At 30.4% G+C, this 26,474-nt stretch overlaps 2 protein-coding genes and 1 pseudogene across 2 annotated transcripts; 2 read left to right on the top strand and 1 right to left on the bottom strand.

Moving 5' to 3' along the window:
• The first annotated feature begins 4,335 nt into the window (after positions 1-4,335).
• LOC121120785 (uncharacterized) lies at positions 4,336-6,265 on the top strand. The gene is made up of 2 exons (XM_040715661.2): positions 4,336-5,210; positions 5,362-6,265. The coding sequence occupies exons 1-2, from the start codon at positions 4,604-4,606 to the stop codon at positions 6,144-6,146; spliced, it is 1,392 nt and encodes a 463-aa protein (XP_040571595.1). The 5' UTR covers positions 4,336-4,603; the 3' UTR covers positions 6,147-6,265.
• A 2,452-nt stretch (positions 6,266-8,717) lies between these two features.
• On the top strand, positions 8,718-12,598 carry LOC121120296 (superkiller complex protein 2-like; annotated as a pseudogene).
• A 799-nt stretch (positions 12,599-13,397) lies between these two features.
• On the bottom strand, positions 13,398-25,029 carry LOC121119629 (protein trapped in endoderm-1). The gene is made up of 8 exons (XM_040714346.2): positions 24,486-25,029; positions 20,704-20,878; positions 20,554-20,625; positions 16,722-16,895; positions 16,525-16,659; positions 15,447-15,741; positions 15,331-15,378; positions 13,398-14,096 (listed from the first exon to the last, which is right to left on the bottom strand). Exons 1-8 carry the CDS (start codon positions 24,631-24,633, stop codon positions 13,845-13,847), a joined length of 1,299 nt encoding a protein of 432 aa, XP_040570280.1. The 5' UTR covers positions 24,634-25,029; the 3' UTR covers positions 13,398-13,844.
• Between the last annotated feature and the right edge of the window lie 1,445 nt (positions 25,030-26,474).

Genomic DNA, 26,474 nt, shown 5'->3' with positions numbered 1-26,474 from the left:
GTTTTATCTGAGCTAAAAAGTGATTGATCATGTAACTTCATGGAATCAAGTGTTTTTCTTGGTTTTATTTCTTTAGAATAGGAAAATTTGCTTGGGATTGGAGCAGGTCTTAAATACCTCCGTTTTCGATTTATTAAATAAAAATATCTTCCTCTTTGAAGTGAGCAGAACATAAAACAAGCGAGCCTTTCGGTTTGTAGTTCTTCCGCCTCAGAACACGAAACCAAGCCTTATTTTAGTGTAAATCTTTTGGAAATCAAAAAAATTATATATCCGTGCATGAAAAATGTTTATACCAGCATCCAAAAGTAGGCATTTTCACTCAGAAAAATTAGTCTTTTTAATAAGCAATGACTTCTATTCTTTTAAGCTAGGGGTTTATAGATATAGTTTCTGAATCAGACGACGTTTCAGCTGTATAATGTCCAGACTCTCCTATTTTTAGGCACTGAGTGAGCCAATTGAGAGTAGACTCTACTTTCACTTTGAATTTGATAATTTTCTTTTCTCTTTCTAAAAGGAAAATTGCTAAATAATTTAATATTTCTGTTTAAATCTAATCCTAAATAGCGGGTCTCCCAATTAATTATTCGAAAAATATCATTAATAGAATTTAAAGAACAGTATCTTGGGGAAAAAAGTTAATTTCACAGAATAAGTTCAAACAAAAAGTGATATTTTTTTCTGTTTCTACACATATGAGTTCATCAAGTCGAATTATCATCAAAAATGGTAGACATTAACTAAGTCTACTGTATTCAAGGTGCTGAATAATATCCACTACCTTGAACAGGGAGTACCATGTACATGGAGAGTGCACTTCTTTTCCGAAAATACATAGGTTGACATAAACAATCATCTTTAGTATATCTATGTGTCAAGGAAAGCTGTTTGATTTGATAATTATATTATAGGTAATAATCTAATTATTTATTGGACTTCACGACTTTTTATTTGTGAATCTATTTTATGGATTCATGAGAAAGTTCGTTTCCCAAGAGGAATCCATATCTTCATCTCCTTACCTCTGCTTCCTTCTTTATTCGTGAAGGACTCCTAAATAACGTTTGATTGGCTCTCATTCTCATTTAATGTTTCTGATGATGATCATAAAGAAGCTCAACCCTCGGAGTATTCCTCTTAGTAACCATGGACTGACTCACGAAGAAATAGAAAGGCTCATATCGTTTTGTATCGTGATATTTCAAGTCTCAAGTGAATGAATATAATATAGACTTCATCTATTCATGAATTAATTCTTGACCTTAGTGAGATACTGATGAATGATGAACTAAAGGGATTTCGATAAAGTCCCAACTGCATACTAATTGTTTCCTCCATTTAAGGATTTGTCTGAGGATTTTGTGCTTAATATTATTCAAAAAAAAAAATTACATTTTTAATTTTACAGACTTATTCACTTAGAATAATAATCATGTTACATACAAAAAATTGTAGTCATTATGTGTATTTTTAAATACTTGGGCATTTTAAAACCTACTTAAGTAATTAGTCTGGTTTTTTTGGTTTTTTTATAACAAGATTTTAATATTTTTATTTCTTATATAAGTTATAAGTATAAGGAACTTAATAAATATACATTTTTAATTTGATTGCAGCTTTTTCATTTTTTGGCATATTTTTTTAAAAGATTATTTCCTTTTCTTTGAAGAATTCACTTTGCTGTTAATTTTTGATGTATGATTTTTCGCGAACAAGTTAAACATTTTGTAGGATATCATATCCATGAAATTTTTCAAATAGTGACCGTTTTCACATTTTGATTCTACTATCCAAGTTAAATTATCTTGTTCCTTGATAATTATATCCATTGTAGTAGAAAAATACTTGTCTTAGGGGGGGGGGGCACTGAATCTAAATAATTTTTCCATGATCACTCTTGATTCGAAAATATTATATAACATTTTATGATAATGCATTGTAACCATATATAAAATGTCTGATAGTTTTTTAAGCCTTCCTCAATTAACAACATCTAAGAATGAACTTAATATTTGATGTTTTCCTGTCTCCTCTATCGCTATTGTTACATCTTCCAATGTGATACAAATTAAATTTCTACAACATTGCTGAGGTAATTTTTTTAAAATTGAATGTGCTATGAAACCGCTCAAATAATAAAGTATACTTTCAACATCGGCAATTTCGTCGAAATCTGAAATATCTATGTGATGAACCAATTTTTTAAATTCTTTTACACCATCTTTCAAGTTTACCACTGTCATTTCTTAATGAAAAACCTCCTTGAGAGATGAAAATGACGAAATGTTAATTCTTATTAAAGATTTTATTCTATTTTTCTTTTTGCTTTCGAAAAATTGCCTACAACTTAGAAAATAATATCCTCCACCAAGTTGTATATACCACTCAAATCTACGTTCTATTTATCTTTCTCATTAAAATGAATCTAGTATTTTTTTTTACATCTAAGAGATAAGTAGCCAGCCTCACCAAAGTTTTAGCCCTGTGAATTGCTGTTTTGAATGTTTCTTTTGACAAACCATTTCGACAATTTGAAATGTTTTGCCACCTTACCAACCATTCACCAAATGAATTTAAATATTCAATTTGTCCCCTTTCATCACAGGAAATTGCTTTGTAGCTATCATCTCTTAGTTTAATATGAGATACTACGGAGTCTACGTTTACGCAATTCCAAAATCTTTTAATGATGTTTACAAATTCTGCAGTTATGAAATAGTTTCGATTCTTTACATCTTTATTTCCATAATAGTTTAATGAGTTTATTGTAGATTCATGAAAAAAAAACTAACTGCCAAGTTAACTTTAGTTTTTTTCAATTGGGTGGGGATTAATGACTTGATGTGATAATTTAAGAGCATATTTAATGCCCATGCCAAGTTCTTTTTTAGAAATTGATTAGACGTTGTCAAATTTGGCAGCTAGTACTTTTCCATCTTCAATGCAAGCCTAGTTAAAAAATCGTCGGCATAAATAGTTATTGTAGAAATTTTTGAAAAGGTGAACTGGATCAAAAAACAAATATTTTTTCTTCTTCCGCAGAAAAAGGATTCAATGTATAAGGATGATTTTGTTAATCCGTAGTTCATCAAAGTAAAATTTTCCATTTGCTGAATGCCCATCTAGTATAACAGCTACAGTATTAAATCCAATTTTAGTTATAATTTCCAATACTTTATAGAAATAGTATTTTATAGGCGATTAATTTATAGTAACAATGGGCATCATTGCAACCATGTCGCTATATTTTCCCAAAACACTTTATTATAAGGAAACCTAATATTGTTTTTGTTGGAGTTCCATTATTTCCACAACCATACAATTTCCCATTTGAATAATCCACACGCTGGGAGGAATCCACTTCGTCGATAAGAATTGATACTTATTTATCCTTAGGTTTTAATGTAGATATTCTATAGTTAAGGTAATTATAAGTTGAATTGTCGATATTTGAACCAAATTTTGAAAAACTTGAGATTCTTTTTAAATGCTTAGTAGTGGGCAAAATCATTTTCCAGAAGAAACTATTTCTTCATATAAAACTGGAATTGTTGTTTGCCACAACGCAGCAGTGCCCCAACACTTGCGTAGAGTATCGCCTTGCATTTTTTTTTTTGCTTCGAACTAAGCCCTATTTGCTCTTTTATAAATTCTAAATGAATATTCGGCGTATATTTATTTAAATATTCATCTAATATATCTAAAAGATATTATCAAAAATTGACGGAGTTTTTTTGGTCTAGGTTGTGTTTCAAAAACATTAAAAGATTAACAACTTTGGAAGAATTTATAATTTTGCCATCAGAGCTAATATGAATAATTTTTTTGTTTGGAATTTTTAATTGCCCATATTTTATTGCAAAAGTCATCTTTTTTTACAGACTAAATTCTATGTTAAAAAAAACCGTTTTCCACTTTAATTGCATAATATATAGTACAACTTTCTTCTTTATGGAACAAAACATTAGTGGGGATTATTCTGTTGTCTATTGTTGCGATAAGTTCATTCATTTGAAAAAAAAATTAGAATTTTTTTTGTTTTAAAGATTTTCTTCATGTCAATACCTGGAATAAATATTAAAACTTTAAGAAAATTATTATTTCATATTAGAAGTACTTTTGGAATTTAACAATATTAATATCCATAAGGTACTAACATGTATATATTAAATAGATTTAATACTGCTCCCTGATTTGACTGTATTAATGGCATATTATATTTAAAAGCGTAGTTATACATATATAACTACGATATTACGATACGATATTTTTTCACAACAGGTTGCGTGATTTGAGTTTGCGATCGATAAATTCAAAGTGACGTCAGTTATTGAGAAAGAATGAGAAAAAATTTCAATCTTCGTTTTAGAAAAAGTGCAATAAGTAATGCCTTAGTGATTATCCAACAAATATATGTTTTTTTTTCGTGTGAACAAAGTTCTACACTCAATATACATTGCAGAAACCTATTTAAAGTCCTTGATTCAGTTGTTTTTGATATTTGTAACCTACCCATCTTGTAATTATTAATTAAGTATCTTGGTTTTGTGTTACTCGTTTCACGTTAATAGAACGGTGTTATTAATTATTATGAATTCAAATGAGTTCTAGTTCTTTTAAAAACTCTGGAAACTTAAAAAAGGATATTGAAGGGGATCGTAAGAAGAAGAGAAAATTCCAATGTAGTCACTGTTCTAGTTCTTTCACAGAATCTGGAAGCTTGAAGAAGCATATTGAAGGAGTACATCAAAAAATTAAAAAATTCAAATGTAGTTACTGCTCTAGAAATTTTTCACAATCAGGAAGCTTGACGAGGCATATTGAAGCTGTTCATGAGAAAATAAAAAAATACCAATGTAGGGACTGCTCTCGTTATTTTACACGCTCTGGAAGCTTGAAGCAACATATCGAAAGTGTTCATGAGGGGATTAAAAAGTTCAAATGTAATCAGTGCTCTAGTCATTTTACAAGCTCTGGAGACTTGAAAAAGCATACTGAAGGTGTTCATGGAAAGATAAAAAAATTCCAATGTTGTGAATGCTCAAGTTCTTTTACACTCTCTGGCAACTTGACGAGGCATATTGAAGCTGTTCATAAGAAGATAAAAAAATTCCATTGTAGTGACTGTTCGAGTTCTTTTACTTGCTCCGGAGACTTGAAGAAGCATATTGAAGCTGTTCATGAGAAGATAAAAAAATACCAATGTAGTTACTGCTCTATTTTTTTACACAATTCGGACACTTGAAGACGCATATTGAAGCTGTTCATGAGAAGATAAAAAAATACCAATGTAGTTACTGCTCTAGTTTTTTTACACGATCCGGACACTTGAAGACGCATATTGAAGCTGTTCATGAGAAAATAAAAAATACCAGTGTAGTTACTGCTCTAGTTCTTTTACACTCTCTGGATACTTGAAGACACATATTAAAGGTGTTCATGAGAAGATAAAAAAATACGAATGTAGTTACTGCTCTAGTTCTTTTTCACAATCTGGAAGCTTAAAAATGCATATTGAAACTGTTCATGAGAAGATAAAAAAATTCCAATGTTGTTACTGCTCTAGTTTTTTTTCACACTCTGGAAACTTGAAGACGCATATTAAAGGTGTTCATGAGAAGATAAAAAAATACCAATGCAGTGACTGTTCTAGTTCATTTACACAATCCGGACACTTGAAGACGCATATTGAAAGTGTTCATGAGAAGATAAAAAAATTCCAATGTAGTTACTGCTCTAGTTCTTTTACACTCTCTGGAAATTTGACGAGGCATATTGAAGCTGTTCATGAGAATATAAAAAAAATTAAAAGCAGTGACTCCTCTAGTTCTTTTGTACAATCTGTCAGCTTGAAGCCACATATTGAAAATATTAATGAGAAGATAAAAAAAATCAAATGTAATTTCTGCTCGAGTTCTTTTACTCGATCTGGAAGCTTGAAGAAGCATATTGAAACTGTTCATGGGAAGATTAAAAAAATCCCTTGTAGTGACTGCTCTAGTTCTTTTACACACTCTGAAGACTTGAAGAGCCATATTGAAACTGTTGATGAGAAGATTAAAAAATTCCATTGTGGTTCCTGCTTTATTTCTTTTACAGAATTAGAATTCTTGATGAGTCATTATAAAACTCATCATAGTTAGACATACACGAGTCTAACCTTTTTTTCTAGATACTAAAATATATTTATACATACAACTGAGTAGGATAAAATCTAAATTATATTTATCTATTATTTAAAATAAAAATGCATTTATATTTCTCTTTTCGCTTCAATAATGACGTGGTTTGTTCAAAGTAGACTTTCCCATTTTGTTTGCAATTTCCAATTGCTTGAAAATATTATAAAAAATATTAACTTTGAACATAGTCCGTTCATAAAGACTGATTTGTATCGTTTCTAGAGTTTGATTTTGTATATTTAGAGTTTCTGACTCCGAGTGCAGCTATTTAAAATTTTGCGACTCCAAATAATGCACATTCTCTATGTTCCAAATCCATTTGAATCTGTTTGCAAATACATATTACTCTTGAGAATCAGATGTACCTAATTACTAAAATTACATTATTTTGATCCTTTTATGCTCATGAATGGGTATGTAGGAGATTGAAACCGTCTGTCAGAAGTTTTCATTTTGTTCAATGTCGGCACTAAACATCAGAACTTAGTTAATTTTAATGAGCTAACTACATTATCAATCCAACATAAATGGGGGAATTTTTCATACTATTTGAATAAAACTGATTCAAAATGAAATCAACTTCGTGCGTAAATAAAAACGACTTTACTAACTCCCGACTCAATTAAATGTAATTATTTAAAATTACACTACTTAAATCCTTCTAAGCTCATGAATTGTGGATATGAGTAATCGATACAGTCTGTATGAAGTTTCTATCCCTTTCTGTTAGGCAACTAACAGATAAATACGAAATCATCGTTATGAATTAATTACATGATCAAAGATCAAGAGAGGATATAATAATTTATATTTTTTGAATGAAACTTAATACATAATCTTGTACAAAGCCGATCTGAAGTTGACCATTTATTTTTGAAAGAAAAATTCATCATTTTATATTATTAGTTTAATAATGTTTTTCTTTAGAAAACCTTTGATTTGGAACTGTATACATTAAGTCAATCCATTATTTTTTGCTCAAATACAATTTTTTTTAGGATTTCAACTATTATCCCATAATAAAAGAGTTGCTTAAAATACAACGTGATATTTATATAAAATTAAAATTACGACAAATGATCTAGCTTCATAATTCTAAAATGCTCATACGAGTTCACCAAATGGAGTTTATCATCAAAAATGATGGTTTTCACCAAAACAGGTTGCGTGGTTGTAATTTGTGCTCCTCCAGATAGTAATAGCTTTATGATTAGAACTCAATGATAAAAATAATGTTATTCAAGAAAATATCAAGATTCACAGTATATAATAAGTATTAGTGTTTTTTCCCTCATCTTCTCTTCTCATATTTTCTTGTATATATATGTTTATATTTAAAGTAGATTTTTTTTTACCTGATTTTAAGTATAAATAGTTGTGTATTTTATGTATGTATTAGAATAGGTTTTTGTAATTATAATAATATATATGTTCCTATAAACAACCTCGTGTATTATTTCTCCACGCCTTTCCTTCTCCTCACTTCTCTCGGTCGTCCTGGATCTATCCATCTTTAAAATAGTTTGTGTCTCCTCAACCTCGTCAAGACACAACAATAATTATATAGGCAGCTTCTACAATTTAAAGATTTAGAAGAAGAAATTTTTATGTAATAAAAATAATAATATTAACTATAGTCACGGATAATCGTTGATATTTTCGAAGTAATTTCTTTAGATCCATTTTTCTACTTTATGTTAAAAAGCTATAACTATCATCTATCATCACCTGACAAAATTTCATGAAGCACTTACCATATTTGAGAAATGTAAATATGTAGGGGATTTTTTTTTACTATCATAGCAATAGTAATTTTTATAGTTCCAATTAATTAAAATGTTTGGAAGATAACTTTTTTTGTAAATATATTATGTAGTTTAATTTATACGCTTCAAATTATGTTAATTAATTACTACTATTATTTTTATTTTCAAGGTATTGTTTGATTTCCAAGAATAAATAAAATGAATTATAAATAATTCTATTGTCGGATCATCAAATATATTTTCGAAGTTGTAATTTTGTTTAAATATATATGCTGTTTTTTAATTTGTTACTTCCTTATTTATTTATTTAGATACTTTAGATAATATAAATGTGAAGTTATATTAATACATGTATAATAATTATAATTTTTATTATTTTATGAAGAAAATCTTATAATACATATTAAATATAATACAGCACATTCCTCTTTCCTTTATAAATTTATTTTCTTAAGCACAGTCCTTAAACGAAATAATTTAGTATATTTATAAAAATTTATGTCGTTGATATCGTATCATAATACATACGTCATAGCCAAATAAACAAACAATAACATTGAATAAAAACGATGAGAAGGTAGGTCGGAATTCCAAATCGAAAGCCATCAAATTACTCCGTTTCTATTGTATAAATATTTAAAATACGGGCATCACTGAAATCAAAAGAAAAATCTACATCAAATAAAGGTAATTATCTCCTCCAAATCTAAATTTTTTGAAATCCTATAACGTACCTGCTTATTAGTTATTACTCTCACTTACCACCATGGAAAAGGAGGATCACGCCGAGCTCGTTCCGGATCTCGTGGAGAGGATCTCGAACAAATATTTCTTTGATCTACACAATCTTCATATCCATAGGGATTTCCTTGAAGATGTGACTCGCTATGCCAAACTGGATGATGAGTTGGATCACTCAATCCTTGTCCACACACAGTCGGCCCCTGGTCTTTTCACTCTGGGTCATAGGAGAACACTTGATGATTATATGGAATTTGAGGATCTTGAAATTATTGAAATACCTGTTTTGGAACCAGGAGCAAATGCTTCTAATTCCACATCTCTACATGTAATTTATAGGATAATATTTTCATTTTCATTAGGCATAATTTATTTTTCTACAGCGAGCCACAGACAAAGGCCCCCAAAAGCCAATGCATAAAACCAACAATCTTCCATTTTGGCCGGGAGGACTGGATGAAAAACTTCCTGAAGAACTATTTTCGTGTGAAGATGTTGATTAGGATCTCTCATCTCTATTTGATGAACTACTTACCATTCCCTCAGGCTTCACGGAAGGCGTCAGTTTTGAAACTGGAAAATCCAAACCTAAAAAAATCAATTTATCTGATGTTCTAAACAGTGATCCCTTCAAAGACGAACCCTTGAAATTCAGTTTTAAACTGCCTACCGCTCCAAAGGATAAAGAAGACAACAACTCCGAAGAAAATGTTGTCAAAGGTATAACATGAATGCAAGAAATTGACAAATTGATCGACTCTGAAACAGTGGACTTTTCATTTTTAGATAAGTTGATTAAAATAGAAGAATATTGGAACGTTAAAGCTAAGGCTCCAATGAATACTTCAGAGTGGATTAATGTTGTGGATATCTCCAAGTCTGCGGATGTTGAATTCTATGATGAAATCCCTGTTATGGCAAAAACATGGCCATTTGAGTTGGACACTTTTCAGAAAAGAGCTATTTTAAAGTTAGAGAAAAATGAGTCTGTCTTTGTTGCTGCTCATACCTCGGCTGGAAAAACGGTTGTCGCTGAATATGCAGTTGCACTCTCACAAAAGCATAAAACCAGGGCAATTTATACTTCTCCCATTAAAGCCTTATCCAATCAGAAGTTTAGAGAATTCAGCGTAATATATTAAATTGTTTAATTATGTTTCTTATATTCTTATGCTCCTACTTTTTCTTCTTCTAGAATGAATTTAAAGATGTTGGACTTATTACTGGAGATAATCAAATCAATTCAGAAGCTTCATGCTTGATTATGACGACTGAAGTTCTTCGTTTATTCCTTTACAATGGAAGCAATATCATACGTGATCTACAATATGTGATCTTTGATGAGATTCATTACATTAATGACGAACAACGAGGTGTTGTTTGGGAAGAAGTTCTCATTCTCATTCCAAGTCATGTTATCATAATTATGCTCTCAGCCACTGTACCTAACACAATGGAATTCGCTGATTGGGTAGGACGAATGAAGAAAAAGAAAATCAATGCCATTTCTACTTTTAAGCGACCCGTTCCACTGGAACATTACCTTTATACGTCCAATAACGCTAAAACTAAAGATGAAAGATTCTTGATTATGTACTCATCCCTAAAAAGGCTGTAGAAGCGATGAACAATCGCAAAAAGCTTTCCGCTAAAAAAAGTTATGGATCCAAGTCTGCTGGATTGAATTTGCACCAAGACAAGAATATTTGGAACAACTTTAATTGATCATCTTAATAGGCAGGATAAACTGACTGTTGTTGGTTTTACCTTAAGTATAAAAAGATGCGATCAAAATGTTTGCATGTTGACAAGTTTTGATTTATGTACTGAGACTGAAAGACATAGTATACATAAATGATCATATCAACATTTTGAAAGGCTTGGATTGCGTTTTACCTCAAGTTTGTAAGGTCACAGAGCTATTGAAGCGAGGTATTCCAATTCTAAAGGAGCTGATTGAAATGTTGTTTCAGAAAGGATTTGTCAAGCTTTTGTTTGCTACTGAGAAATTTTCTGTCGGAATTAATATCCCTACTTGAACAGTAATTTTTTGTAATATAAAAAAATGATGGTAAGGAATTTAAGAATCTTTTACCCTCAGAATATATTCAAATGGCAGGAAGAGCTGGTCAACGAGTCTTAAGGCACTGTCATTATTCTAGTGAAAGACAAACTTTATTAATCAGACGAACTTCAAAGAATGATGCTCGGAATACCTACTAGAATTGAGTCTAAATTTAAACTTACATATTCTATGATATTCAAGGTGCAACAACTTCGAGTGGAAGATATGACAAGCACTCAATTTCTGAAAAGGATTAACAAAAGAATCAATCTGTTTATTAGGAGCGTATATCCAAATTGAAAAAAGAAATTGTCAAAAATAATAATGCTGGACTAGAGAACATATATATGATCAAGTTGAACTTTTTTAATATAAGAAATCCTTATCAGACAAAGTTATTTTCTTTAGCTAATGTCTAGAAATCTCTCATTCTCGGTCGTATTGTGTTAGTTTATTCAGATGGAGTTTTCAAAAACGGATATATCCTATGAGTAAATCATGTTGTTACTCCTCGAACATATTTTAAATTGAATAAATACTTATTTTGGATTTCAGCATACCTAATTCGTATAATTTAAATAACGAGTCAATAATATCTAAGCAAGAGAGAATGAAGAAATGTCTCAAAACCTCCTACAAACAAACTACTTCATCGGGTGAAGGAGGAAGAAATATAATGTTTATTGTGATAAACTTTAGTCATCAAATTAATTACATATATATATTACAATAAGAAGGTTTGGAATGGATCTTTTTCACTGAACATACAAATATATAGGTCTTAGTCAACTCGTAGTTCCATTCAACACCTATGTATTTATGATATTGGGATATCCATCATGTCCAGGGATATCATCTCTTTAGAAAGGGTTATTGCGCCTTACTAGATGGATATCTCATTTAATGGAAGTATAAATCATTGTACAGATGTCCTTTAACGTCCAAATCTGTTAATTCATCATACATTGGTTCAAATACACATCTGACCCTCTATATCGTGTTATACATCTATAAGAACTGAGGATATGCTTAATTAAGAGTAGTAATACTGGAATGAAATGTTAAGTTAGGAACAAAGAGACTTATCATCCTTCATCTGCATCTCTTCTATTGAAACTCCTTCCAAAGTCTACTTATTTCGTCTCCTAATATTCTAAGAAAACTCTCATTGATTTGAATCCTTAAATGTTCATTGATGCACATAACAAACAAACAACTCATATCCATGACACTGAGTGCATTTATAAGGCTATATTATTTCTGTAATTCTAGACACTTCATCCTCACTTCCGATTCCATTATTATTTCTGAGTCTCTCCTGTCATTCGAAAAACTAGAAGACGATCCTTGTAGCATGAAGTTAACGTCGTCTTTTTTTCTAGATATCTTTATCAGCAAAGCCGCAAAACATATTCAACTCTCCTATTATCTGCATTTGTATATGCATAAATAGTTCATACATGATAAATATTTTATTAAATTATCGGTGATCTTATAACTTTAGTAGAGTAGTAGATAAATACCCCTCGATCGTGAGGATTTAGGATCTCCACATTAATATTCATTAAATAAATTTCAGATTACACTAAATGCTTACGATGTAATAGAACTGTATATAAGAATGATAATTTCAGTATTCATTAACACTAAAAGATAGATTATGTTCCTTGACAATTGTAAAGCATATTAATATGATATTAACTATTTAAATTATTTTCTTATAAATGAATTGTAATGCAAATATGTATTTATTTATGTGCTTCATTGATTTTAGTTTATATTTATATTTTGTTTTAATTGTCTAGCCTTATAATATATTTGATAATTGATTGATTTACTAAGATTTAAACTTAAAACTTTTATTATATACATTTAAATATCTAGGTATGTAGTAAAAACATAAGATTTTGTTGGCTACTCTCATTGGTGAAAGGTTTATACATAAGTGTTTTTGCATATGTTTCGGAATGCCGTAGAGTTACTAGGCATCGTAGTCTAAAAAAGTTCATTATACTGCTTACTTTTGTTTGTGTTTATATCTTCAAAAAAAAAAAATCTAATTAATATTTTCAACTAATTACATTATTTTAAAACAAATAGAAGACCTATATTTGCTAGAAATTCTTGACGTTGAACGTGATGAAGAGTATCATTTTGATGGTTTTATATTTCCGTCAAATTTTTAAATGCATGACGAAACAGCTATTTTCTGAAATAAATGATAGTATTCAAAAATATATGCAAATAACTTATATAAAAATATAGAGTAACTAAGGATTAAAAATTGAATAGTAAGGAATATAATGAGGATTTATTCTAATAGGAATATTGATAATGTTCTTCAACCTTTATAAAAAATTTCCTTGTCTAATTGTATTGTACAATATTATTATTAATATTAACTAAATTGACTACAACTTACTCTTATTTACAATAATATACATATCAATTAATTAAAAACATAAGAATACCCCATACCGTATCTTTTCTCGCACGTTTTCTCTTCCTTTAAGATAAGTTTTCATTGTCCAGGATTTTCATCGCAGTACAACGTTTCAAATAAATAATTATAAAAATACATTTTTAATAATAGAAAAGTTCTTTATTTAAATATATTTTTAAATATATGTATAAATATAATTTTTTTTACTTTGTAAGAGGATAGTTTTAATGTTTTTTGAGACATATTTTTTAAATTTTTTACATAGAAAAATATTTGGTATTCATGAAAATAAATAATATAATAAAGAGAATGAGATCCTACACTTATTCAGTCTAACTAATAATTCAACATTACATGTAATTATAGAGGGTATTGTATAAATAAATAGATAATTATATATAGAACAAGTTAAATAATGAACAGGGATCCATAATTATTTAAATAGTGTTGGGAGAACAAATACCAACACATAGTGGGTATCAAAAGTTAGGATTTCATCTAGAAAAATTAAAAAAAAACTAATAAATAAATAAATTCTTTGGTATTCTACATATGCTGTCGTATTCATATTGACATTGGCAATGAATGCCAGTAGGAGGATTGGACATTAGACATATGTATAAACGGATTCAATAACATGAATATCAAACACATTCAATATTGTTATTTTCATTTGACTTGTCGGTAGTTTCTCTGTCAGTGATGGAATCATGCGAGGATAAAGGAGACGTACTACAATTTGCTGGAGGAGTCTTGCTAACATCTGTTTCATTCGATGGTGTTGGTGTTGGAACTGACTTTTCTGTGACTTGCTTCTTCTTCTCCTCCTGTTGTGGACGACTAGAGCCTTGATTGGTGTTGTTGTTAATATTAATGCTCTTCTTGACAGGACGGACCTAGTGTTTCAAAAAGGGATTATAACAAAAGTTAGTGCGTTAAGAAATGAAATCCAAGCGTTAATTAATTATTCAGGGGTATCCAAAGGATTATATTGGGGGGGGGGCTTGATTTTACAAGTCCCCCACCCCATTTTTAATTTTTTTTTTTGAAAACAAATCCAAAAATTAAATTTTTTTGCAAAAAATATCAAAAAATCATAGTTTATCTCAAAAAAATAAATATATACATATTTTAATTTTTTTTTGGAAAAAAATTGAAAATCCATAGTTATTCAGAAATAATTAATTTTTTTGGAAAAAAAATCAAAAATGCCATATCTGTTCACACAAAATTCAAAAAATTAAACTATGAATATTGAATAATGCCATTTTTAGGAAATTTTGATATTTGCGGACGCCCCTGTATTTTATTAGCAGCAAAAGAGAAAAAGAAGAAGACATAAGGATAGATAGAAAAATAAAGCCACACTGAAAAACACCACAAGCACACACTCAAACAAATTTACCATGTTCCTCATATGAAACCCTTGAGCATCCCGCCCCCAAAGAAACACTTGATTTTTTGTATCAAATAAGAATAAAATGAGTATATATTAACATATTGTTTATAGCATAAGTACACTGGTATCATTTGTAAGAGTAACAATAACATTCATAGAGAAGAAAGGAACCATTGACCAAGGGAAAGATGGGTAGTTCCTCGACTTAATTAAGTATATATATATAATTTTTTTTTTCCATTAAAAAAATAGGGGGAAAAGAGGCCACAGGAGTGATAATGAGCTCAGAGGAGATATTCAATAATTATACTAATATTTTTTTCTTTATCACAGTCTTAAAAATATTTCATCGAAGAATGAACTTTGAGGAGGGTATACACCAGTATGTACAGGATTTAAATACACATTAAGGAAAATAACTATTAATTAATATAATATACAAGCATAGATAAATATATTCAGATATCCAAAAATGAGCTCATCACCATTTTTTTGAAAACCCTTTCCCAATTAATTATTATTATTATTATTTTTGAAAAGATCAAAATGTGTTTGCTTCTACAAAAAATAATTTCCCCCGTAATTTTGAACATTTAATCATCAGAAACATCACTACTCGGATCACTTTGAAGATGAACTTTTTCAGTGGCTGTATTGAAGTGTAAAATATCCGTTACAAATGTTTTTGAAGCTGAATTTTTAGATGAAGAATGACTATTACTACTATTTACATTTCGTGCACTACTTCCTGCTCCAGTCAGAGATGCTAAGCATAGGACCTATAAAGAGAAAAGACGTATATGTAACTAACCATGTAAATTGTATATTTAAAAAAAAAAAATAATACCTTGATAAATGCCTGTTGATACTGTCGATTCTTGAAGGCATAGATAAAGGGATTGATAACAGCAGAGCTCCATGCAAGGACAGATGCTAGAACGTGGAGATCTGGGTACTTTAAATCATCATCCATAACATTTACAAGGGATAGGGGTAGGTAGGAGACCATAAAGCATAGAAAAATTGTCAACATCATTTTCGTCAGCCGGATATCTTCTCGTCTTTGTGCCATTTGATTACTCGTGCTAGGGAGTGATATACTCTTTTTTCTCATCTCCGCGGTGCCAGCAGTTGATATTTTACTGAAGGAGAAAAAAAATTGTGTTATGAAGTTATTCACCAGGAATGAGCCTAGAACTAGTGTGGGGTCGGTCATCATTTCTTCGGCCAAGTCTAGTTAAAGACTGGTCCTAAAAAGCAGTATTTAATTACAACCGAATAATATTAATTTATAAAGAAGAAAAATATCAATGTCATGAGAGATCCAGTTTTTCTCCTTTTTAAGGTCTACAAAGTGGGATTGGACTGCAATCCTCGGTTCTAAATAAGAACCGACACAAAACTACCTAGAACCAAAGCTATAAAGCTAAGGGACAAAATGATGAGATTTCTTTATTGGCTACATGAAAACATTTAGTCCACAAGATGTCGCTATTGAGATACCATGGATGACGTCAGGGGATATGAATAAAGTACGTACGTAAGTAGGAGGAGTGGGAGATATTTTTGAAATTGCCTTTATAAGGAAGGGGGATTAAATAAATATCTTCCAAAGGCAAGCATGGGGGAGGTGGGGAAAATTAATGTCATAACTCATAACCTAGCGTACATTCTTTATAAATGACCCCTTACTTTATAATTTTTCCTCGTGACGTATGCAATTTACTCCCACTAGCAGAATTCACCGTTTTATTTCAAATAAAAGGGTGAATTAATGGAGGTTGCGTAGTCTTAAATAACATTAATGAGACACAACGCTCCTAACAGGATCAAAAAAGTATTCGCATAGCCAACTATATTTGGACTAACATTAATCACGTGGCATTCGTTCCGCAACTTGCCTTATAGCTTTCCCCATAACTTACTTCATATGAGCCTGCACGTTACGGCGACTCTGCTTAAACTTGAAATAAATAGCCGTGTAGCAACAAATGATAACAACAGCAGGCATTAGGAAAGCGAATAACATAAGAAACTTCTTTGGTGATTTACCGTCCTTTCTGAAATGTATAAATGTCAATATATTAAGAGACCCTTTCTAAAACATAATAATTGTACGCACTTAAGAATGGTACATGAAAAAGTTTCTTCATTGAGTCCAAGAGTACCCCAAACTTCCGCAAGAGGAGGAACCAACATTCCGAAACTAAATATCCAGACGACGAATATCATGATGAAAATATTCAATCTTGAATAAATCCGACTATAAGTTGTGAGGCAAGAAATCAAAACATACCTAGAGATTAAAGATGCATAAATTATTATAAAGAGGCAATAAATATTTATAGATTTTTTTTTAAATTGTCTTAAAAGACATTTTTATTAGTAGCAATTAAATCATGTACATAAAAAAACCGTGAATAGTAGTGTGTAGTATAATTAGACTTTAGAGTGATAACTATTTTTATGTTTTTTGCTATGAATAATCTAAGGATTACAAAAATAGGTTTAGTTTCATTTAAAGTCTTTGCAAAACTCATGATTTTGATTATTCCACGCCAAAACGACTGAATCCCATGTTTCATAATTCGCTGATTTCTAGTTATGTTTTTGACGTTTTGACCCCCTGGCGAGTTTTGGAAGGACTTGCGAGTGAAGAAAAAAAAACATTTTTGGAATCCTTAGACATCCCACATTCATACTATTTCATCTTTAAAATAGTAATCATTCTAATGTACTTCCTAGTAAGTACTATAAATATATCAAAGATAAAACACAGTTACAATTGATTAATTAATCAAGTTATTGCAGTTCTATGATAAGTTAATTATCATAATATCTAATGAAAGTACTAATTAAATGATCAAAAGGAAATTGCTTTAATGAATATATAAAATATTCAATTTACTTGTCAATGTATGTTACTAATAATAGAGTACACATAAGTATAAAGTTTTTTTAACGTCACAAATTACATCATAATTGAAGGCAACGGAGCCCATCTTGGAAGGTCATAGTCGTCAATTTACAAAATATAATAGATAAATGCAGAAAATCTTGAAAAAAAAATTCATCAAATGGCTTTAAAATTAAATAAAAAGCCTCAACCATTGCATTGAATGCTATCAAAATTCCATTAAAATGACTAGATTGTTACAATTAATTTTGTTTCAAATCCATTAGGGACAAGAAAAGTAGGATAATTGGCAAACAATATCTAGCCCTTGCTAATATAATAGTTAAAAATATTAGCTACGAATGTTTTGCCACTTTGATCTTCTTTATTAATATTTGCTATAATAATGTTTGAATAGTTTTCATGTGACGTCGGACATTTTAAGGGTCTAAACAACTGAGTTTTATTATAATAAATCCCTTTTATTTTAATTAACAATAAGGAAAATAAGAGACTATTGGATATCAAAATGGGACCAACAAATAAAAGAACTTAAACCCTACAGTATCATCAAGATTTTATCCCTCCATTGCCTAGTTTTATTATAAATCTTACTTTAAAATGTATTAAAAATATGTTAGTACATCGTTTTACAATCGTATTTCCGTATTGTAGATAAAAATTTACTATTCCATCTAGAAGAATAAGATACTTTTTTTTTAATAATCCTACTTTTCTCGTCCCTAATCGACCAAAAAATATTTTTGATGTGATGCAGATGTTAAGTCTTTCTTTATTATTATTATTAAAGACATTTGATGAAGTTTCATCAAGATTTTTTGCATTTTATCAATTATATTACGTAAAAATATCAAATATGAGATTGATTGGACATTTGTCCATTTTATGTAGTAAAATATCCACTTTGAGCCTCCAAAATGGCGTTTCCTTCAATTTTGCTGTAATTTATGACCTCAGTGAAAATAATGCTCTAATGTATTTAAAATCAACACTATTTTAATAAGAAAAAAACATCATATCAAGACATATTTTAAGGTATGTTTTAACGATACAAAAATGACTTTTCGTATTTCCAAAAACAAAGAAGTAAACGTTTTAAATACATAAAAGATATAGACACAAAAGAAATGATAAAAAAAAAAAGAATAGACAATATATTTTGAAAAGCCTCATAAATTAAAAAAAAAATGTTTATTTGAGGCATTCGACAGCATTATATTAGTAATCATTTCGCAATTTCTTATTTATAAAAACAAACCAAACCACTATTTATTAATTGTGAATTTCAATATCATACACAATGGTTAATGATATCTCCAAAACATCCACAAATCCATAGTATTTTTATGTCAACTGTCGATTTTAAAAGCGGATAAATGGTAAATATATTTCTAAAAACTATGTATACTAAAATCTTCAAACTTCAACAACCCTACTTTTTTAATGAAGAGGTTATGTGATTTAAAATGTTTCTTCTTTGAAGGCGAGAAAATCCAGATTGAAAAATAAGTTCAATTTTTGAAGCTGTACGACAGTTACTAATGATATAGCATTTTAAATCACATAATCTCTTGATTTTGACAAGGAGGATTATTGACGTTTGAAGATTATACTATATGTAAACAGGGATGTCTGCAGGGGGTGGCTGGAGGGACTGTAGCTCCCTCCCAATCCAGGAATTTTTGCTTTTGACTAGAAAATGTTTTCCAAAAAAGAAAACAAAAGAAACAGAAAAAAAGGCCAAAAAGTAAGTAGGTAGCTAGTCAATTCTTTCTGTCTCAACAAGAGATCATTTTAATTCTACATATCAACAGAAAAAATTACAACTGACTACAATATACAGTGTTTTATTTGTGATGTAATACCGCCTCCTATGTAGTGCTGGATCGGTTTAAAAAACTATAAGGACTGCAGTCCTCTCAAATTAGTCCGGATTAATTTTGTCAGTCCTATGACCCATCTTTATCTTTCCTTTTAGACCTACGTTATTTCAGCTGTTTAAGTTTCATCCATTGCTGATTATTATACATAAGCATACATAACAAGGACATTGATTATGAATCTGGTCTTGCACTAATTTTGCGTCTATTTAGCCATAAAATAATCTTGTATTATATCAAATCTAGGTATGATTAATTATTTCCTTCAGTCTTTTCAGACAAAAGGGCCGACTAATCGGTCCTCACGTACTTACTTTTATTGTATCACGCAAACTTTATTCCGAAAATAAACATAAGAAAGGGCCAAAATCAGTTGGTAGTTAGCCAATTGTAATTCAATAATTGTGGGTAATTGTTCACAACTTAAAAAGAGCTAATTACAATTCAATCAATCAACATTCAGAGCACTTATTATAAGAAAACATTTGACAACAAAAAAAGGGGGAAATAACTGATAAGGAATTCAATCCTAGGACCGATCCAACACTAGACAAATCTGCATAAAGTATACAAAAGGATCCAAAGTTATACGCTAAAATTAATAAGTAATTATTGACCAATTGAAAATCCACAGATAACTTTAATAGACTCGTATGTTATTGTGACAACTAACTACTTTACAATCTCAAAAAATTAATTCATTTATCATTAATAAATATTAAATATGAATGACATTTTGACAACTATTTACGAGAGAATATAAAAAAACTATGAATATGTAAAAAAATAATTCCTCATTAAAATTGTAGTCATTTCTTAACAAAAAGAATTTTGTATTCTACAAACATGTGTTTTTGTAAATTAAAACGATTTTTTAAAAAATGTTTATAGTCTGTTAAGATGTTCACTACCTCTTTTTTCTACATACTTCCTTTATAATTAATTATATTTAAACATGACTTTTTATAATTATATAGATGATGGGATAGTCTGCTTGGATTATTAATTGTTTTTCTTAGAAAAACAATTACTCTTTTCATTTTAAGATAAAAATAATATTTCATAAATCTTCTTCTAATAAGGTAGAAACCACAAAAAAATAAATAAGAAATCGAATTATCATATTACGTAAAAAAAAAAAATCAATTACTCCTTACCGATTAATAGTTATGGCTACCATGTTCATCAAGGAGGCAGCGACGTTTCCATAGAAAAAGAATGGGAATAGCCTAACAGAGAAAAAATCAAACTCGTTTGATTAAATATGCAAATGATAAGATAAATTATTATTATTATAAATTGCTTACCGACAAACGAAGTTTCCATGGATCCATCTTAAATGGACATATCTTGAGGCTGTAAATGGCAAATTAATCGCAGAAAAAAGTAGATCAGAGATGGCCAAAGAAACTACAAACATTGTCGTAGCATGATTGCGTAGTCTTGGACTCTTTAGCAATCCGACAATGGTGAGTAAGTTACCTACAAAATAAATATGAAATGTGATTAGCAAGCTTCTACTGACGTCATATAATTGAAGGTACCATCTTGCGAGTGCATAACTGACATTTATAGTAAATAAAATTTACATATTTCCAATAAATCTTGATTTAACTACCTCAAATGGCGTAAACAATGGAAAAAGAGAGAGTCCATAATCGATCCAAAACAATTAATTTTGTTTTGGATCGATTAGGGATGAGAAAAGTAGTTTAATTAACGACTGATCCTTGCAAATGTAATAGTTAATTTCGTGGGATGAGAGTCAAATGGTCTTAAATCAAATATTTATTTTACAATACTAAGTTTGGAAACTCCATAGTGTTTTCTAACTTTTACAATCAAATGGATCTGAGAAATACCTTCAATTTGGTGTCTACACTAGGGAAATAAGGATGCATTTTTAATACATAATAAATTCTTATTCTATTCTGCGTGGACAGCTTTATTATTTAATTGTTATCGATTTTGATGGATAGTAAAGTACTTTTATTTGTTAGTCATATTTTGACATAATAATAAACGACAATAGACCATCACTTTCCTTCATAGTAATGCAAAAGTAATTTGAATTCTTAAAAATTTGATCAACAAGAATGCGGATATCACATTAGCTCCTAAATTTAAATTTTTAAAATCCATTTCAATTTCTTGGGGAAACAAGTTCTAAAAAATAACATTTATTTTTTTGGAAAAATGAACAGGTCTATGTTAATAAAAAATAAATATGGTAGCCCGGTTTCCTTAGAGGCATCCTATTAGCTGTCGATATTTGAATTTTAGGAGATAAGTAGGGGGATGGAGTCATAAATCATCGTCAATCTGCTGCGATAGAAGAATCATGAAGAACCCATGGATCTTGGATCCGTGAATGGATCAATCCTCTAAGAAGACTAAATTTTTAAAACAATCCATGAGTCCCTTTCAATCAAAGAGTCTCTGAAGTTTATGGACTCCCTTCCACTTTGTGGCCACAACTTTATCTACTATGTCAACTCGACATGTTTAGGAATAATTATTTTCAATTCAAAATCAACTGGTTATCTTTCGGAGTACTCTAATCCCAGTCTAAGTGCACTGAAATTATCCATCTTTTATGTTACCAAATTTTTTCTTTTCAAGACGAGATATCACGTCTGCCACAAAAAAAAAAAAGTAGAAATTGAAAACAAGATAGATATATCGAGTAAAATCCATGAAAGGGTTAAAACCTTACTTTGAATGAAATTATTTTGAATCAACACCCCCTGCCATTTAAAAAATAACAACATACATTTGTCAGTATTTATAGTAAGGTATAAACAGTGATGATTAGAAAGGCCCCCATGGTCGTAACGACGTAGAAGGGGAAAGTAAGAATGTACACATTGGAGTGAATAAGTTTATACTGGGATTTAAAACCTCCTCAATTCAAAGAAAATCCTTAGTGGAGGTCAAAAAATTCATTATTAACATTTAAAAAACGAATATTTGTTGTTCGTTAAATATTATTGCATCTCAGGACCAACACCCCTAGGCACGCGTTCTCCCTCAGTAGGAGGAATTTAAACATTTATAGGTAGAGGGGATTTAATAATTAAATACATATTATGAATATCGATACCCCCTACTTAATATCTGACATTAAACACACGTGTAAATAAGATATATGAACTACTAATAGAAAATATGAGGCTACACAGTACTAGAGGAGTATAAAACTCCTTTCATAAAGAGATTTGATATTCTACAATATGTAAATGGAATACTACTAGAGGAATGAAATCGGATAGGATACAATGTCGAATCATAAAAGAGGTGTTTTAAAATACAATAGGAATTAACAAAAAAATAAAATCATTTTTATCAAATAACTTCCCAATGGCAACCACGTTATTTTTTTATGAAATAAGTTAGAAGTCTTAATGATAGTGTTTATCATTTGTTTGTGACTGACATACAAAATATTATCTAATGATTAACTGTTCTGTGAAAGGAAGTCAGCAATTAAGTACCATCTCCATCCTTGAAATAAGGAATGTATTGTAAGAACGATTATTCTAAAGAATATAATCATAAAATATGAATAAATTGATACCCATGTTTGAAATCTTTAGTCTAACTACGCAAAATATAGTTGTTTGGTTTGAGTCATCAACAACAAAATGCATACAGAGATGGGTGTATTAATAAGTTTAACGCTATGAAATAAAGAGTATTGTTTGTAGATATTGCATGCCCCAAGTCAGAAACATTGTAAGAGACCGAGACCAACGCTGCAGATGAAGTGCAGGAAGGGTGCATAGACAATTGGGAGCACAGTTGGGCTCCTTCGCCTGATTTTGCAATTTAGGGCTTGATCAAGAGGAAGGCCAATGCTCAGGCACAGAAAAAACTTCCTGATGGCACTCACTGAGGCCAAATATTCCAGTTGTGTGTACTAGCTGCAAGTCAGTGAGAAGGTGTCTTCGCCAAGTTGTTCAGAAAAGGGACGAGCAAAATTAAATTATATATTTTTAGCCTATTATAGGACAATATTAAATTTGTAAAAAAACATTGGTTCATATTCTAATAAACGTCCTCATCGCTGATTAAGTACCCTTTTTGACGGGACTCTAATTCAGAATCACTCTGTATAAAACTAAATTGATTAAAAAACAATGTTTTATGTCAAATTATGTTACATTAAATATATCCCTTTTCATTAGGGCATTTCTTTAAGTCACGTATGATAAAAATTAACTTATGGAATAATAACAAAGTTAGAAGGTAATTGCTAATTAGATTTCAATATTACATCTATTTGAAATGAGAGATAATGATGGATCTCAGTTGAATAACAGCAACAATAAGACAAATGATCTTAGAGAAACCATCTGGAGTTGATGATAAAGAAATGGTTATTTTCATTATATCTGTTTCAAGAAAGCTAATAACGAGGTTCACATAAGAAACATCTGTATACATTACAATCTAACTCTCATTTCAAGCAGTATCATAGATTTACTGTCATTTCGTATGAGTGAAAAAGTATAATAGAGATGAATGCAGTGAGGGTCTTAGGGGAAATATTATTAAAATACACGTAAGAAACGGATGAGTAGTGTTGCGTCAATCCTTATTTATTCGGTACAGTCCATTCCATTTTTAGAACCGGTCCTATTGGTCTTTGGGACTGTCAGTACTAGAACTGATTAAAAAAAAAGAAGTTGATTGTCTTCATTAAATACCGAACTTTATAAGTTTTAGGACTGATATGCAGGACTGAACTGGACCGAACCGAGAGTGAACTAGACAGGACTGCAGTCTTCCGTCCTAAATAAGGACTGAAAACACACTACGGATGAGTATGAATAAGCCTTACATTCCACACACTCACATATATATGTACAAATGTGAGCTGTTCTTTCCATATTAAAAAAATCGCATACAAAGAACTATTAAAGATAACTTCCATGAATAGGTACACAGTGCTAATTTGTAGATATTAAAAAAAGTAGTGAGGCCTTAGGCTAAAACAATTACGAGAGAGTTTCCTTGCCTTTGTCCATAATAATTTATAAAATTTCAAAATTATTACAAACTACTAACATAAGTAATACTATCTTACCCAGGACTCCGACGATACAAAATATAGAGGCACAGACAGCCGCAAAAATAGTAGCTGCCCTTGAATACGGAACAGTGTGCTCCGGTGAAAGGATATCATCCTCGATATACGTATCCACTTCTTCAAACTCGGTCAAATTGCTACTCATGTTGATGGTTCCTTCTGAATGGCTCGACTTTATAATCCAAATAACGATAGTAATTATACAAAGCTTTTTAATGACTTGAATTAACAATGATAAAAAAAGTCACTGCATTGCACAAAAAATTGATGGATTATGGAAAATTATTCTTAAACGTCCGCGTAGTAGAACTTCGTGTAGAACTCTGATATGATCTTGTTGTAGTAAATCGTAGTGATGGATTGAATGATTTGATTAGTTGAAGATGGAGAGAGCGTGAGGAGCAGAGTGAGAAAAGGAGAAAAAAGCTGACCCGCTAAGTTGATGTTCTGATAGCAGTAGCTACCTATGTAAGTTGTTCTGTTTATTTTCTTCTTCTTTCCTTCGTTGATTTTTTTGTTTTCATGGAGACCTACCTACGTTCGTAACAGACACACAGGCAGCGAGTGTTATTATTTTTATGTTTTCGTAGTCATTGTACTGAGTAGTTTGTTCTTGATTTATCGCCTTTTTTTTTGCAAATGAATGTACGAAGCTTAAAGGCTTACTGTCTATGACATATTTGAATCTATCTTACTTTTTATTATTAATCCATTAATATATTTGCGTTTTCCTTCTCGCGAAACTTGTATTGTTAAGACGTTTGAAACATTCTTATTTTGTTAATGCTAATTTATATTTCTGGTACTAGTTATTCATGATATTATTAGTTATTGTGTAGTTGAATATACAGTCAAACCTGTATTAAGCTCTCAGGCAAGGGAAATTAAAAAAGCAGCCGCTTAGTTCAGGTGACTCCTTAAACCAAGTTTCTTATTTTGTTACAATTATATATTTGAAAAGGAGATATGGGCCCCTAGTACGATGACACGCTTAAAACAAGTACTCGTTAAGACTAGGTTTGACTGTACTTTTACGTTTTCAATCCTCAAAAAAATGGGTTCGTAACGAGGAAGTTTATAAATACCTATATAATTATACTTTTATATATGCAGAAGTGAGATCCCTATAAGGTATTTGACGATGAAGTAACTTGAAAAGGTGCCTCTGTCACTATGCAGATTTATTTGTAATAATTAGTGAATCATTATTGAACTAACGAGCGTTTTCACATGACGACATTGATTGTCAGTCGGCCATTTTGAATGATGAGGCCTGCTAAACAATCCAATTTTATAAGAATAAATGCTTTTTTTAGACTTAGATCAAGGAAAATTTTGAATGATTGCTGTGTAAATGTCATAATATAGGACATAAGACCCATGTCGTGAACTGTCATGTCATGCAATGTATATCTCACTACCTTTCCTCCAAAAACAAAACTGATACAAAGGCCCAAAATCAGTTAGTAGTTGGACAATTATTCCCAAGTATTCAACAGTTATAATTGTTAGGAATTGTTGATAGCTTAATAAGAGGTAATTTGAATTCAACCAGCCGGCCAGCCAGCCAGCCTTTAAAACACTATTAAGATGGGGAGGGGACAGAAAAATCAATAGCTGACAAGAGTACATTTTTTGTTAATTATGTAACGCCGTTATAAAACATTATATTTTAATAAAGAGCGTTTTCTCGTGACGTCCTGATTGTGGAAGTCGACCATGTTGGATAGCGATGTGTCGGTCATTATTTATTCGTTCCAGTTCAGTCCAGTCTTAGAACCCGTCCTTACCATTGTCGGTCATTTGGACTATCAATACCAGAACTGATGAAACAAAAAAGAAATAAAGTTGAGGGACGTCATAAAGGACCGAACTTTATGAGTTTTTAGGACTGAACTGGACCGAACTGATACTGAACTGGAAGAGACTGCAGTTTTCAATCCTAAATACGGGTAGCCATAGTACAAATCTTTATGAAAGAATGTC

Source organism: Lepeophtheirus salmonis, chromosome 6, assembly GCF_016086655.4.
Source record: "Lepeophtheirus salmonis chromosome 6, UVic_Lsal_1.4, whole genome shotgun sequence".
In the NCBI taxonomy this organism is placed as follows: domain Eukaryota; kingdom Metazoa; phylum Arthropoda; class Copepoda; order Siphonostomatoida; family Caligidae; genus Lepeophtheirus; species Lepeophtheirus salmonis.
This window is presented reverse-complemented; position numbering and strand designations above follow the sequence as displayed.

What these genes read in the sequence shown, in the direction of transcription:
- LOC121119629 (XM_040714346.2), bottom strand. Translation starts at nt 24,633, where the DNA reads ATGAGTAGCAATTTGACCGAGTTTGAAGAAGTGGATACGTATATCGAG. An exon ending in TTTTCATGTACCATTCTTAA is followed by an intron (nt 16,660 to 16,721) that starts GTGCGTACAATT and finishes TATACATTTCAG; the next exon opens with AAAGGACGGTAAATCACCAA. An exon ending in AACGTGCAGGCTCATATGAA is followed by an intron (nt 15,742 to 16,524) that starts GTAAGTTATGGG and finishes TTTCTCCTTCAG; the next exon opens with TAAAATATCAACTGCTGGCA.
- LOC121120785 (XM_040715661.2), top strand. Translation starts at nt 4,604, where the DNA reads ATGAGTTCTAGTTCTTTTAAAAACTCTGGAAACTTAAAAAAGGATATT. An exon ending in GATAAAAAAATACCAATGTA is followed by an intron (nt 5,211 to 5,361) that starts GTTACTGCTCTA and finishes GCTGTTCATGAG; the next exon opens with AAAATAAAAAATACCAGTGT.